At 39.3% G+C, this 15,441-nt stretch overlaps 1 protein-coding gene across 1 annotated transcript; it reads right to left on the minus strand.

The window, feature by feature from the left end:
* Positions 1 to 1,044: 1,044 nt before the first annotated feature.
* On the minus strand, positions 1,045 to 7,646 carry cyp24a1 (cytochrome P450, family 24, subfamily A, polypeptide 1). Its single transcript, XM_079342702.1, has 12 exons — positions 7,360 to 7,646; positions 7,008 to 7,198; positions 6,781 to 6,874; positions 6,608 to 6,701; positions 6,117 to 6,208; positions 5,666 to 5,777; positions 4,715 to 4,860; positions 3,711 to 3,877; positions 2,747 to 2,825; positions 2,081 to 2,278; positions 1,800 to 1,911; positions 1,045 to 1,471 (listed from the first exon to the last, which is right to left on the minus strand). Exons 1-11 carry the CDS (start codon positions 7,615 to 7,617, stop codon positions 1,801 to 1,803), a joined length of 1,542 nt encoding a protein of 513 aa, XP_079198828.1. The 5' UTR covers positions 7,618 to 7,646; the 3' UTR covers positions 1,045 to 1,471; position 1,800.
* Positions 7,647 to 15,441: the final 7,795 nt, after the last annotated feature.

Raw genomic sequence — 15,441 nt, forward strand, 5'->3', positions numbered from 1 at the left:
AGAAGGAATTTGACTTGGTGAATTGGTACAGAACATTTTACAAACTTGTTACATTAACTTCATTATACTGTTTCAGTGGACAATGTTGTGTAACATGATTTCCAGATTGTCGGATTGGGGAAGTGTAGTGAAATATATACTAACAGTGACTGACACTGATTGTGATCCAAGGTTAAAAGATAAGATAGGGCCTTTACTTTGAATACAATAGATGTCAGATAAAGCATCACTGGTATAACATATTTAACCTCTCACCTCTCTGTTACTGTTGCAAAGGAGAGGTGGGTCAGAGGGTTGCTTACCATTTTTCCTAGTGTTTTAAGACACACTGATTTACACTCTGCCCTCCAATCAACTATTTCCCTGGAAACCTGTCTAAAATCTTTGTCATCATTCATTGCAGCATAATGGCTTCTTATTTTTGTTCCCAGACAAGGACCGTTTTTCTTCAATGAAAGATGAGATACACACACACACACACTTACATACGGACGCACATATGTATGTATGTATACAAAAAGTATTTGCCTTTTGATGTGAAATGGAAAGTATACTGCTATTATCCCTAATGTCAATCGTTCTGAGAAGAAAAGGTCCCTTTTCATTTCCACAGTAAATCCCGAGCACAAGTGGATCTCTTGATTTCTAAGTAGTCACAAGCTCACACGGTTGAGAGAGCCTGCACAGAAATACATTATGTTACACTCAAGTATGTGAGCATTCTCACTTTGTTTGAAAGCATTCAATCAAAATTAAATCATCTGGAGAGGATTTGGATTTGCTTGTTGTAAAAATGCGCATGGATTATCAAGAATTAGCCTTTAATGATTGGAATTCAGTATTGGGCTGAATCTTACCAAAAACCCAGCTTTTTTTAAAAATGGAAACCGACACATACAAACACATAAAGCTCAGAGAAGTAAGCCTCATAATACTTAGTAAAAACTCAAGCTGTAAGAACTCCAAATCTCCCTAAGACTTTAAGACCAAATCTTGGCATTGAATCAGTTCGAGGAAAAAAACAAAACACCACCATGCCGTCAATACATTTACATATGTTTTTATTTCAGTGAATAAAATATTTCTCTACACAAAATAATGTACAATAACAATATAATCACATTTTATATACACAGTGAAAAATGAACATATGTGACCTTAATATTTATATATATACATAAGTTATTACGAGAAAATAATTAGTTTGACTTTACAAGCACATCTGAGGTGAAGACATTGCATTTAGCTTTGAGGACAGCTGCCTTGGTCCAACATTTAAATTTATACAGAACAACTGTTATTATAGTTTTAAATAAGTCTGAGGTATTCATGGCACGATTACATGTATAATAACTTCTGTGTTCTTTTTTTCTATTTACAGAGCAGCAAAACAAGGAGTCACTGGATCGTCAGCGCCATGGCAACAGAGGTATCATCTTTCTGTCACGAGAAGAAGAGATGAATATGAATCCTGAGAGAGGAGAAGGAGAAAGAGTTCATCAGTGTGAATCCAAATCTTTAACATTTAAAAAAAAAAAAAAAAAGAATAGTTAAATACATGATCAACCTTTTATTTCACTCAGGATATCTCAATTAAAACAACAAAATAAATTATAAATAAATAAATAAAAGTATATATATGATGATGATTTGACATAGCAATCATGGGAGCTGTGTATTCGGTAGTAAACCACCTCTTTTTTATTTTAAAGGTCAGCATTTGACCTTTTTTTTTTAACTCTATCTACAGTATATATTGTGCTAAAAAGTGAACACAGAAATGCCAGATCTCTTCTCACCTCATCTTCTGATGAAGGCAACAGGCAGTTCTCTGTTGGGAACCAAAAGTCCTGAGTGGATCACGTCGAGGGGTTCATTATCTGTCGCCACAATCTCATAGTCTCTGACCAACTGTAGGAGAGCAGAGCAGAATTATCATTAACTTAAAACTTTATAACAATGAAAATGACTGATGGTAGTGAGTCCATGTTTGATCTACTGACTCATACTTAACTTTAAATTGACTGATTCACTCTATGAAATTCAACTATAAACTGAACAGTTCTTTGTCTGATCTTACCCAGCACATGGCCAGCTGCAGCTGCAGCTCTGCCAGCCGCCGACCAATGCACATCCTCTTTCCAATGCCGAAGGGAACATGGGCGAAGGGGTTGATGGTGAAGTTCTCCCGCAGCCAACGCTCAGGTTTGAACTGCTTTCCATCATCAAAGTACTCCTCATTTGATCCCAGTGCATGGCTGTTTATCATCAAAACTGTCTGTAAAACAAGAAAAAAATGTTTAAATAACGGGTTTATAGTTCAATTTACATAAACAGGTACTTCTTTATTTTCCTTTTCAAAAGATATTGGTTCCCATAGGATGTACTTAGCCTCCAATAAATGCAACTACATAAATCCACATACCATACATCAAATCATTCCTAGAATAGGTTCAGAGGCTTCCATATAAGCATACTGATAAAAACACTAAAAGTCATCAGTATCTGTATTCAAAGAAATTGATTAGATCATACATTGGATTTCTCATCTAAGTCTGGTAAGGACTTTGTTTCTGTGTTGTTTGCATAATTACACACCCTATTAACAGTTGCTCCATTAGACTTTGTACATTATGTGAGCTGGTTTTTGTAACACACTTATTTCAGAGATAAGTCAAATGTAAATTAATACAGGAATGCAATCGGCTCATGTCAGGTGTATGGCAAATAGAAATAAGCCACTTACTCCTTTGGGAATGGCATAATCTCCCAACACAGTGTCTTTGTCCAGGGTCCTGCTGGTGAATGGGACTGATGGTGATAACCTGTAAGAGATTGAAAAGAGCAATGTATGGGAATATGCTCTCAGCGAAGCCATAGTGTAACCCTACCCCGACACACATTTTTAAGCTCTTTAACTGGAGCTATACACACTCAAATGTTTTTCCCAGTCTAAGATAAGGTTGATATAATCTCCTGTCAGAGGCCATTTACACTCCCTGTATGATGTGGTTATGACGCATGCCTTAATTAACATGTCAACCTGTGACTGTATGAGAGGATGGGGAAAAGTGGACTATATAAGGTTAAGGAAAGCCAAACTGGCTGAAATCATCATGCAGTTATTGCTGTTAATTTTTTAAACGAGGGATGGATTAGAAAAATCCACTTAATGGGTAAATGTGTGTTGTATTAAATCATTTAAAGCTGCAATCACTTCATTACTAAGATACATAAAGTCACTGCAGTACAGGTGAGAACCTTCATGACTCAAAAAAATGTCGCCATTAAAAAACTGAAGTTCCTTGAATGGCCACTTGAGGCTTGCTTCAAAAGCATCGAAAGTAGCCATTTAGAACAACCATGTTAAGTCGTGCTGCTAACTGTCTGCTATGAATTTTTTTCAGCTACATTCACTTAACTTGACCTCTCAGCCCTCTCAGTGTGAGTATCTTTTCTAGATTATTTTTAATGAAAATATTTTACACAAGCCTTTTTGAATGGTTAATTGTAACAACAGACAGTTGCAAGTTTTCTTGCCAGTGAATAAATTATATTTTTTGATTACACAACTATCAGATATCTGTTGCTGTTAAGGCTTCAGTCTATTCTGTAGTCTTGGTATTTCCCACTTATTATATCACATGATGTAAGAGTAGTAGGAGCCTCTCTGTAGCTGATTTATATTCCATGACCTGGTTGTACTTTACCTCATAGACTCTTTGAGGCAGGCTTTGAGGTAGGGCATGCTCTTGATGTGCTCCCCACATGGGTCCTGGTCTTGAGGGACCACCTCTCTAATCTCATCCAGCAACTTCCTCTGGGCGCCAGGGTTACGTGACAGGTTGAAAATAGCCCACAGCATACTGTTGGCAGTCTGAGAAACATAAACAGAGGGAGGGAGAAAGGGAGAGAAAGAGGAAAGGAGTCAGAGAGGGGATGTCACTTAGTGAAGCAGCTACTCTCAGTGCATTCCTCAGTGAGGTCCTGAAAGGAGCTGAGGAATGTTTGGGGTTCCTCAAAGGCTCCTCAGTTACATCCACACCACATTAATTTTCTGCTTTGAAGTACTCTAACTGCAGCGCCTTTTTTTTATCAGAAGGCAGTTTTTTCTTTCCCTTCTTGGAGGAAAATAGGCAAAAGGTAAAACATTAAAAAAGTTCACATGTTTGCACTCTGCAGCTATGGTATAGTTGTTCATATTGATTCTATTAAGAGCTTTCTTAGGGACACTTTGATAAGAAAATTACAGTCTGTTAAATATTAAGCCACAACTAGCAGCCTGTTAGCCCAGTTTAGCATAAGCCATTAGCCAAAAAAGAGTCCCAGCACAACCATAAATTCTTTAACCTGACACTTTAAATGTTTGTTTTTTGTGTTGATTAACATTATCATAAAATGATTAAAGTGTGAGCTAAAGAGGAACTGGTAGGTTGTGCTACATTTGGACAAAGCCAGGCTAACTTCATCCCCAATTCCTGGTTTCATTGCTAAGACATGCTAACCAACTGCTGGCCCTGCAGCAATCGTTTGAATTGACTTCTATGAGGCCTGTATTGATCTTGAAAGAAAGGTTCTTAATCTCAATGGGACCAACCTGGTTAAATAGAATTTAAAAAAATCTTCTTTTTTGGCTCTTAGTCAGGAAAGCTATTCAGCAGGTATCTTAAAAGGTCCTGCAAAGAAAAATATATGGTTTTGTAGCGCAACATACCGTTTCGACTCCTCCGATCTGTAGCTCTGTGATGGCTGCATACAGCTCCTTCTTAGAGAGACAGCTGTTGTGTAAGATGTCACCGATTAAGTCATCAGGAGCTCTGACGGCATTTCTCTTCATCTTCTTGTCAATGTAGACTTTGGCTGAGTAAACAAGAAGCAGAAGATATGTAACCGTGCAAACAGAATAAGTTTATTGTCACTTAAAAGTGTCATTTAACTCCTTGTAATGCTTTTAGTTTTCCACCTTTAGGGGTTAATTCTTTGGCCTATGCCCTGTGCGATTCATGCGTTTGATTGCATTGCATACCAGTTACATAATACATTGAAGTAAGTGCCTGTAGGTCTTATGTCCTCCCATAACATGACATCCAAATGATGTAGATGGTATAAGATTATTTCTGTACGGCTGCTCCAGTTACACTCGTTGAATCTTCAAGAGCTTCAAGTGTCAATCTTAAAACACCAAAATAAACTTTAGCAAAGTGGTAAACGCCCTACATATATCCTCAAGCTATCTCACGTCGCCTACAAGTGTTTATTTTTTTCTTGTGCAGTTAGCTCCAAAATCTGTGAAAGTTAATTTTTATGTTTTTGACTAAGAAGTTGTAACTTTCAAATAAACACTTTAATCATCATCTTCTCCCCCCTCCCTCCAACCTACTTCAAATATTTGGTAGCGTTCTCCCTCTTAGGTCATGCGGTTTACTACGACTCTTCTCGGTTTACCCCGAGTGCCAAGTACACACAAAAACACACACACACACACACACAAAACCTCAGTGAGGCACCCACTTCAAACCCCTCCGCTCTCTTATCATCTCTTTCTACCTTCTGATGGTAACTGTACTCAAACCGTTTTGTACATCATGTAGAGGTGTAAACACTGATCCTGAACTTATATAGGAGTTATTTTTTGTGTTAACGTGAGGCAAAGAGAAGTTTGTACCTGTGCTGAAAATGCGGTCCCATGCTTTGGTGTGGTCCTGCCACGTTTTGGTTTTGAGGCTCTTGTGGAGCTCTACCGGTGTGACCATCATCAGGCCGAAGGTGCTCATCATCTGCAGAAGACGACACAAAAACAATGATTTAATCAGCCTACGTCTTTTAAAATCTTTGACGCAATCCTTCTCAAGGTTTTTGTTTTTTTGCACCCTCTGTCCTGTGAGACCTTTGAGAGTGCTCACTTATCTTGTCCTGAGAGAGTACGTGTGTGCGTGAGTGAGAGATATTGGTTTGGCCCAGTTAATCCCAGAAAATAGAGCGAGAGTGTCAGTGTGACACAGACAAACCTGATGAACTACAACCACTTTCCGCAGCTTCAGTCAGTCTTAAAGAATGTCCTCTATGACAGTAGACACAACACACGAGGCTAATATGAGCAGACTAACAGTACTCACTGTTTTCACGGCTGTGATGAAGTTCATGGCTTCCTCATTGACTTTCTCCTTCAGCAGACCGAATCTTTTGTCGTAGAGGACAAGGCAAATCGCTGGACGACAAAGAAAGGCAAAGAATGAGATTCTGAGTCTGAGTTGGATACTTGTAGGTTCAGAAAATCTGGTTTCCACATGTCTTTCTTTATTCCTGTAGCCATTTCATAAACTGGCACTTGATGACTCAATTAGCAGGGAATTCATTTACAACTTTCCCCCAGATGTTTGAACAAAGACCCCAAACATTACCGTTATACATTTTTAAGCATAAAAGGCATAAACATAAAAGTCAGATGGGTATCGTTTGGTTTTAAACACAACACTAATATAGGGTATTCATTTAAAAAATGTACATTTGTAGAGCAACCATCAGATTGAGACATTAATCATAATCATGAGAGCAATCTTAACTTGTTGTTTTAAAGAATAAAAAGCACAAAAATGGCTGAACTTACTCTCAAACGACCATTTATTCAGTTCGAAGTACAGGTCCTCAATCTTTCCATTCACGTTTGTTTGGCCGATCCTGCTAACGAAGTCTACCAACACCTGCATCAACAAACAAACGCCATCAGTAACCACCAACCACAAATAAAAGCGTGCAAAATCTCAAGAATCTCCACCTTACCTGATTTATCTTGCGATCGAGCTTTACGACCTCTGTGGGCTTCATCAGTTTCTGCTGAAACGCGCTCCTCACTCTCTGCCAATCTTTCCCCTCCCTGCAAAAAGCAACAGTGTGGATTTCAGAGCTGTTTGGAATCACTTATTTGTGCCTTGTTTTTGTTGTTGTTGTTGTTGCTGAGTTCAGCGTTTGCCATGAGGATGAAGGAAAACGTGAAAAAATGTGCTTACAGTATGAGGAGTCCGTACGCCTCGTCTCTCATGTCTCTGTAGGCTGTCCAGGGTTTGATCTCCAGCCTCTGAGGGTAGTTCCCCTCCTTCCTGTAGAGCGCCTCTAGCAAGCAAGGTGCGCCAATGTGCACCGACTCAAAGGAGCCCAGCTTCAAACGGAAGATCTTACCGAATTTCTTATGATAATCAACCTGGAAAAATAAATGAAATAAGAATTAACATGGAGGAGAAATCTCAGGCCAAACACGTTTAAACATATTTGAAAGTTTGGTTGCGTGACTGGAAAAAAAATCGGTCTGTCTGCAGAATAAAAACAGGCAACGAAAGAAAAATGTTGGTAAAGTTACTGTACCAGAGCCTCGTGCTGTCTCCTCAGACCTCCTTTCCTCAGAAGTTCAACCAGACTGCCCACCAGGGGCCAGTTAGTCGGTCCTGGGAGCGAGTCCAGGCTGTTCGCCCTGGAGGCAGCGTGCGGGCAGCGCGCAGCTTCCACAGCATCCTTCTCCTCCAGGACGCACACTGAGGATGTGGGTTTGAAGTGCTGAAGCCCCACAGACTTCTTTCTCAGCAGCTCAACGATCTGAGGAACCTTTTGGATCTGCGCTCTCATCCTCAAATCTGTAGATCTGTTCTGACAATATGTGCGGAGTAATCTAGTGTTTCACTGCAGCTCTGTCTTATTATCTTAGGAGTTTCTCGTTTCTTAGAAGTGTCACACCTTCACGCCAATATATATACCCCTCAAGTGTTTATTCCTGCCTTCACCGAACCAATCAGGGGCTGGGCCTGCATGGTGTGGCCGTCGAGCCTACTATTCGTTTATGGATCCACGTTGGGAGGATCGTATGACCCCAGCAAGACCGACCCCCCCCCCCCCCCCCCCCCCCCCCTCTCCTTATAAATAAACACGCAGGCCACATCGGAGGTGACGCGGTTCGCTTGAACTGTGTTTCCGAGCGACCCGCGAAGGGAAGAACCGAAACTTTGGCAGAGCAAATACTACTGCCACACTTTTGCACCGTGGGCAAATATTTGACCGATTGCAGGTTGTGTGTGTTTGCTTTGATTGTGTTTTGGAGTGTGTGTTCTTCTGTAGAGAGGTGAAGGGGGGTAACTGGGCATTTCAGTGCAACTTTCTCTTCAGTGGATATTTTATACAATAGGGCACAATTTCAATTAAAAAAACTCTTAACCAATGTGTTGGATTTTGATAGATTGTTGCCTCCTTCTTTGGGACATTAAGTGTCCACCTACTGGTTATCCTTGGAATAATATTGCAGAGCAAAATATTCCTCATCTTTCCATGTGTGTTTTTTTTTAGCTAATTGTTATTATTGAATGTTTACATTGTACAGAGAGAGCACAGTCTACCAAAGTTAAATTCCACGTGTTAAACATACCTGGCCAAAAAAAGCTGACTTTGATTCTGGTCGCCAAAGTCCAAATCTACTTTGTTTTGAGCAGTTTGTATTCTTTGCATTAAACAAAAGCTTACAGGTAATGAATATCAAACAGCTGGATTTGGTATATGAATTGTAATAATCTGATATTGTCTTTAGATAGGGGGGCTTCCCTCTCTCCCTGCACTCGTGCATGTACACTCACATGTTTTCTGCATATTGAGTGAGCAAAAGCTAACCTCACACACGCAAACACATACACACACACACACACACACACACACACACACACACACACACTGCAAAGAAAGAACGTGAGAAAATAAACACCACCATGCATCACATACATGAGTTCATTTGCTATCTCACGTTCAAATCATGCTGCTTGACCTTTGGCATCACACTGTATCAGACAACATTCACACTTTATATATGTTGTCAATTTATTGTTTATTTTATAAACTGTCTGTTGAATATATAACTTTTTACAATTTTGTGGAGATACCCTTCGCTCAGAGGAAAAGATGAACACCTCTCTCATAAAGTCAGAAGAGTCTGATACAGGTGCAAGCAAAATCTCCGGCTAAGTCGAAACACGAGTAAGTGCACAGATACGCTTCAACGGGGACTCGAGACTCTGCACCTTTTGACTCTTATTTATTGTGTTAGGCTTTTCCTATCATTTTGATCATTTTATTTAATGGTGGCTATACTGTTATGAACAAATAAAACTCATAGACATCTTCAAACTCGCCAAATTTGATTAGTCACACGTCTGATTTTGCAGTTCAGACAAATGTTCAGCTATGTCACTATAGTGCACAGGGGGCACGATGACCAATTTGACCTGACTGGTTGGAGGATTTTCTGGCATTCTTTATGTTGTGGTCGTACCACTGAGTACACAGTGAGAGCAGAGCCACAAGCGGTTTCCCCGACTTCAGGGCTTTTCTTTCTTGATTGAATCGAGGCAAACTGACAGACATCATTGAAAAGCACCATGGAAACAACAGGAGGGCCTGTTTGATGTGTATTCCCCCTCCTATCACAAAAGATATGAGCAGGGAAAAGTTTATAACAAATAGTAAAGGTCTTTTATTCGCTCTTTGTAAAGTGTCTCGAGATAACGTTTTGTGCTATACAAAGAGAGATTGATTGAGCTTGATGGTTAGCTTGTTGTTTGTTTGTTGGTCATGCTGAGTGTTTGTGTGTCCTGGAGCCAGAGGGCTATTGACGTTTGTATTTGAGATGTGCATTTCAGACAGCTGAAATACAAAAACATCTGATAAAATATAATATTGTCATTTTTTGCTACTAATTTTTTTTTTTTTTTTCAGAAATTAAAAAGCATTTATGAGGAGTCTTTAAAAGTACTTTATTGATAATCATGGACGGTTATGATGTGGAGAGAAAAGGTTGATTCGGTGTAAACAGCTAAAGGTTAGAGGTTCAGGTTGTTGAGCAAGTTTTTACCTGAGGACTTCAACCTCTCGGTGTCCTGCTGCGTGCTGCCACACTGAACACGAGTTAACACTGGCAGTGTCACTGACAGCTGGCACTACACACAGTACAAAGCATAGAGAAAACATGTTTTCTTGTGATGTTCTCTGTGGGCAAATAATACCGCGCAACCTGACCTTGTGTTGAATATGTGACTGCAAAGTTGTGTACCATAATAACTGTGTAACCGACGATGAATATAACTTGACTCACTATCGCTGTAGTTTGATATGAAATTGGACATAAAAGATACTTAAATTAATACACGACACAAACTTAGTTGCTCGTGTTATGTTTGATCAAAATTGGATTTTAAAGGCAGGTCATAAAAAAAAAAATATTTTGGACATTTTTAAGAGACTGGCATTTATCATACAAGAACCTTTATAACAGTGTATTTATTTCCTTTTTCATGTGGTGAGTGTGTTAAAAAATGTCAACAAGTGAAGTTATTAAGGGAAGAACTGAACATAGTCATCGTTACAAAATACATGCATAGTCTCATCTACACTGTAGACATAATGTGTGACCATAACTCCAAAAGAAGCTGCAGTAAATACATAGTAACTAAGTTTATAACATAAATGAGATTATCAAGTTTTTCAAACATTTTAAAAAAGAAGGAATTTTATCAGATGTACATATCAAGTACTAAATATAATACATGAAAAAATATTAATGACAATTGAAGAATCCTTAACATAACAGTCAAACTAATGTGAAGGTCATTAAAAGCTAATTTAAGCATTAAAACTTTCAATCATGAAACCGGAAATCCATGTTTTCAACCACTCAACCCTCAGCTCTCGTTTCCCTACCTCCTCTTTAAGATATCTCTTTGAGCACACATGCTACTCATTTCTTGTGTGTCTTACACTTAAAACAGCGGGGGCTCTGTAGTCGGGAAATCAGCAGGCAGATTGATAAGTGATGTACAGAGATAGTGGAAGGGGGGAGGTAGTGGAGTCATTAGCACACAGGGCAGGCAAACCTGATGACTCAAACTCCTGTCCAAATTGACTGACAGGTCAGCGAGTTCGGTGATTGGGTTTGGAGCCGAGGTTATTCTCTGTGAGCGAGGCTGCAGGCACAAAGATGCACATTCATACATGAAAGTGAGCACTGAGTGAGACCACCGTGCTTTCCCTGGAAAAATAATGCAGAGGCCACGTTGGAGGAGATTAGTCTGGGTCCATACATGAAGGAGATAGAAATGCTTCGTACAGTCACAGCAGCCTGAGCATTCATGTAACATCTCTGACCTAGAATGTGAGGTGCCCCCCACCCTCAAAGCCCGCCCTTACACTAAGAATGAAAATATTTACAACAGAAAGGAGTGAGTAAATGCACAGAGCACCCCCACTTCCACCACCTTCTGGCAGTTTGTTTTTTGCCCTACACCACAGCATCCCTCTTTGAAGGGGCGAGCCTCTCACAGAGTTGACGGAGATGTTCCTAAACAGGCTTGACAGTGCAAGTAAAATAAATAAGTTCTCGCCATTTAACAACTACTTTTCTGTCATTCACTGTCCCTTCAATGTGTCCCGATTCGTTGCACACGTTTCTTTGTGGCGTTGATTAAAATTCTTGACACAGAGCCAGTGTTGATATCGTGTAACATAAAGATATGTGACGCTAAACAAACACTAGGGTTTTATTTTTTTTAATGGCTCTCACAATAGTCTTTACATTATTGACTGTGGCCAGACATTCCTAGTGATAGATACGATGGGGAAGAGCGAGGGGCTGCAGCACGTAAGGAAGGAGATCTCCATGAACTTGCTGAACTCTACTTACACTGAGGCTGCTGTTGCCTCCTGGCTGTGGCTCAGTATCTGGGTCAGGATTCCCTGGATGGTAAAGGGCCCACCTCCCTTCTCTTTGACAGCAACAGGCTGAATACATGGAAAGCTTATGATCAAAGAGGGGCCATGTGCTTGTTACTCGGAAAGAAGGAAAGTCACACATCATACCATAGTAAATCATACATTTATTTAAAGTAAAACAATGCGTCATAATAAAAGGTTTCCTCACAATAACAAAAACTTTTGCTGAAAGATTCCCACCTAAAGTTGAGAATTAGCGATTTTATTTAAATGGGATTAGTCAAAAGAGGCAGGGTGACTGAGGTTAAGTGTTGTAAGTTGAGCACAGATTCTGATGCGGAGTTCAATGAGAGCGTACAATTAACGAAGCTCTGTGAACCAAGTGAACTTCATGGGATGGTAAACTCAGAGTTGCGAACTACAGTTAACATAAAGGCCCTTAAAAAGTCAAAACATGCCTGTGCAGCCAATTGTTTTGTTCGAACTGTGTACAGCTTTAACATCATTTTGTACATTTCCAAGTTGATGATGACTACAACACCTTCAGGATCCTTTAAAAAGAAATGTTCCTGTGTTTTTGTCTTTAGAGTTGTGTTGATGTATATTAAACAAATATCAGGTGGGTTGTTGTACTGAATATGAGCACGGCTGTGATTTGGTCATCGTCACAAAGTTATAGGCCGAGTACCAAGAATAGTCTCATCAGTTCTGAGAATCAGTACAACGATACTTGATGTTGTGTGGTATTGCTATTGTTTAATATCTTCAAGAAGCATATAAAAAAAGTAAGATGCTACAACAAAAATGTATATTGGTTAATCAAACATGATCTCTGTTTCACTAACAAAAATACCATAACTTGAAGGAGGAGAACTATTGTAAAAAAAAACATAAAAGCGGAGGTGATGTCATATTGTATACCAGAACTCAATGAATTAGTTTTTTGTCCAGACAGATTATTTGATTACAACAATTAAAATATGTTGTATATGTTAAAATTGACTGTATTGCAAGAGAGAACAAACACAAAAAGTAGATTTTATTTTGAAATTCAAATCAAAACGGCGGACTTCCTGTTTGGTTTTGACTATGGATAGAAGATTTTAGGTCTTGACATGGTTGATATGTATTGCCAATTTTATACATGCAGTTTAAAGTAAACTCAAAGAGGATCTCTTTATGAAGATTTTAAGAGGGAGCTCATAAGCCATTTCTTAAAAATAATCTGCAAAATCACCAAATTATCAGATTTTCCAAGAGGGTCCTCGCTTTGATGTCGGTGCTCAGGCTCTATAGGTCATGCAGACTCTGTAAGGAGCTATAACCATTATCGGCTGATGTTGTCATGTATTTACTCTGCTAGTTGGATTGCAGAAGCACGTTTTGAGAAGAAAAATATGTGACCAAAGGTAGCAAATGATCTGATTTAAAGACAGACTTACTGTATGGCTGGTTTACTTTTTACTTAGATAAAGCCAACAAGTTAACAGATATGTACGTAAGGCAGACTAGTGAAAGAGTGCATCAAGTGCAGTTGTATTTCATGAGGTCAGTGGGTGCAATGAAGCTCTGTAGTGTGGTGTTTATTTGGTTGTTTTTTTATCAGCAAACAATATTAGCCGAGTCCTACGGTGAGGCTATCAGAAAGTTGTAATGTAATTTCAACCTAAGTCCATTTATGACCATTCAAAAGTAAGAAAAAAAAAAGTTCTACAAGCAACTATTGTGATTACACATCAGACCATTAGATTACGATAAAAGATTACACTACAAAAGTTATGTCACCATGGTTGCAATGGTCCCAAAACAACTTGTTGATTACATCGTTGGCACACTCAGGTACACTTTGACCTCTCTATTGACCTGAGCCTCAAAGGAAAATTTGTCAAACTTTTGACCCCCAGATGCAGCATACCCCCACGGCCCCAGAATCACGTCGCCCTGTCTCTGTTATCTTATCATTATAAACGAATGCTTGAGGTGGATGTCATCATGCACCAATGTCCTGTCAGCCTGCCTGCTGATGTGCATTCAAAATAGGCGGAACAAGGCAGTACATAGAGAGGTTTGCAAAAACAAAACTCACATCAAGTTTTATCTTCAAAGAAGACATCTTTCAGCCGACCCTCACTGCCAATAAACAAAGCAATGAAGCTAAAAGATTTCAACAAGCTATTTGTTCTTTACCTGATTCTCTTAGGAATCTGTCAGACAACACTGATAATACTCCAAGTCATCACATAGTCTTAATTCTACAACTTCCTGTCATGATAGGCTTCTAAATGACAATATATCTAGTAATGTGGTAATGTGGTTTTGGGTGAGGGTCTCCTAACTGTTGATCGGGAGCAGCTAGCTAATGGTTCAGAGTCCCCCCCCCCCCCCCCCCCCCCATAAGTCGCCTACAAACATGACTTGATCTCGGTTAAACAGCCTCAGTATGTCAGGCCATCTATACTGCTTTAGCTGGAATGTGAAATTACAGGTTGCATGTTATTCCAGTTAATAATTTGAGTTTGCATAACTGGTAATCTTTTTCTAGGATCATTTAGATTTTAATGTTGCCATGATAGCAAACAATAACCTTTCTAGAGGCAGGTTCACCAGATTCAGGCCTTTTCAGGCCTTTTCAGGCCTTTTCAGGATATATATATATATATATATACACACACACACACACACACACATATATATATATACATATATATGTATATATATGTATATTAGTTAATATCTAATATGAGAAGTTAATATTTAATATGAAAACTGCTTAAGCCTAGTTACAATGTCCTATCCAGTGTTTAAACAAGCCAGTCAGAGGTCCTTTTACGGCGTACACAAGGCTGAAAATACCACTGCATCCATTTATCACTGATAGTGAAACTTAAAGCTATGTGACAGCACACTTCATAAATCAAAAACAAGATGCATTGCTCCTAAAGTCATGTTTTTTTGTTTTTTTATCATATTTTACCATGATGGGGTTAACGTTAAGGCAAAAACACAAATACAAACTGAGTTAAACACAACCAGACCTGCAACGAATGTGGGTTTGTTTAACACAAGTATAATCAGGGAACATTTACTGCTGGTGATAGCATCAGTCGCTGCCAAAGATCTCGTTGAATATAGTGTACATACATGCACAGACTGCACACACGAGCTGCTCAGATTCACCAAACAACCCTTTTAGATGTGTGTGTGTGTGTGTGTGTGTGTGTGTGTATGTGTGTGTGTGTGTGTGTTAAGGGGATAAAATTGTGTCAAGGGTTAGAGCATAAAACTCCTTTGTTGGAGGAGAGTGTTGTTTGCTACAGAATGATGGAAACTTCTGAACTCGTTTAACATCTGCTTCAATAACAACCAGATTACTACGTTGCAGGGAAAGGGCCCTATTGCACACTTCCAGGAAAAGTTGTGCACTCACTCATCCATGACTTATGGCCGGGTGTTACATCTCATTCATAAAGAGAGAGTGAGTAAAAACAGAGGGGCCTCAAAAAGGAGGCTTTTCAGGAACATGCAAAGCAAAGGAGATGTGAACACACCCTGCCACTCACTGGGTGAAAAACATTCCTGAGGGTACAGTAACAGTATCAGGTTTCATTGGGAAAAAGACCACATTGCTCAATGATGTAGTAAACAAGAAAAGGAACTCGGAAATGAGGATAAAAATCATCAAAACAAGCGTGTTGAGACACTGCAGTA

The sequence above is a fragment of the Symphodus melops genome (genome assembly GCF_947650265.1).
Source record: "Symphodus melops genome assembly, chromosome: 4".
Lineage (NCBI taxonomy): Eukaryota > Metazoa > Chordata > Actinopteri > Labriformes > Labridae > Symphodus > Symphodus melops.

What these genes read in the sequence shown, in the direction of transcription:
- cyp24a1 (XM_079342702.1), bottom strand. Translation starts at nt 7,617, where the DNA reads ATGAGAGCGCAGATCCAAAAGGTTCCTCAGATCGTTGAGCTGCTGAGA. An exon ending in GCGTACGGACTCCTCATACT is followed by an intron (nt 6,875 to 7,007) that starts GTAAGCACATTT and finishes TGCTTTTTGCAG; the next exon opens with GGAGGGGAAAGATTGGCAGA. An exon ending in TCATCACAGCCGTGAAAACA is followed by an intron (nt 5,778 to 6,116) that starts GTGAGTACTGTT and finishes CGTCTTCTGCAG; the next exon opens with ATGATGAGCACCTTCGGCCT.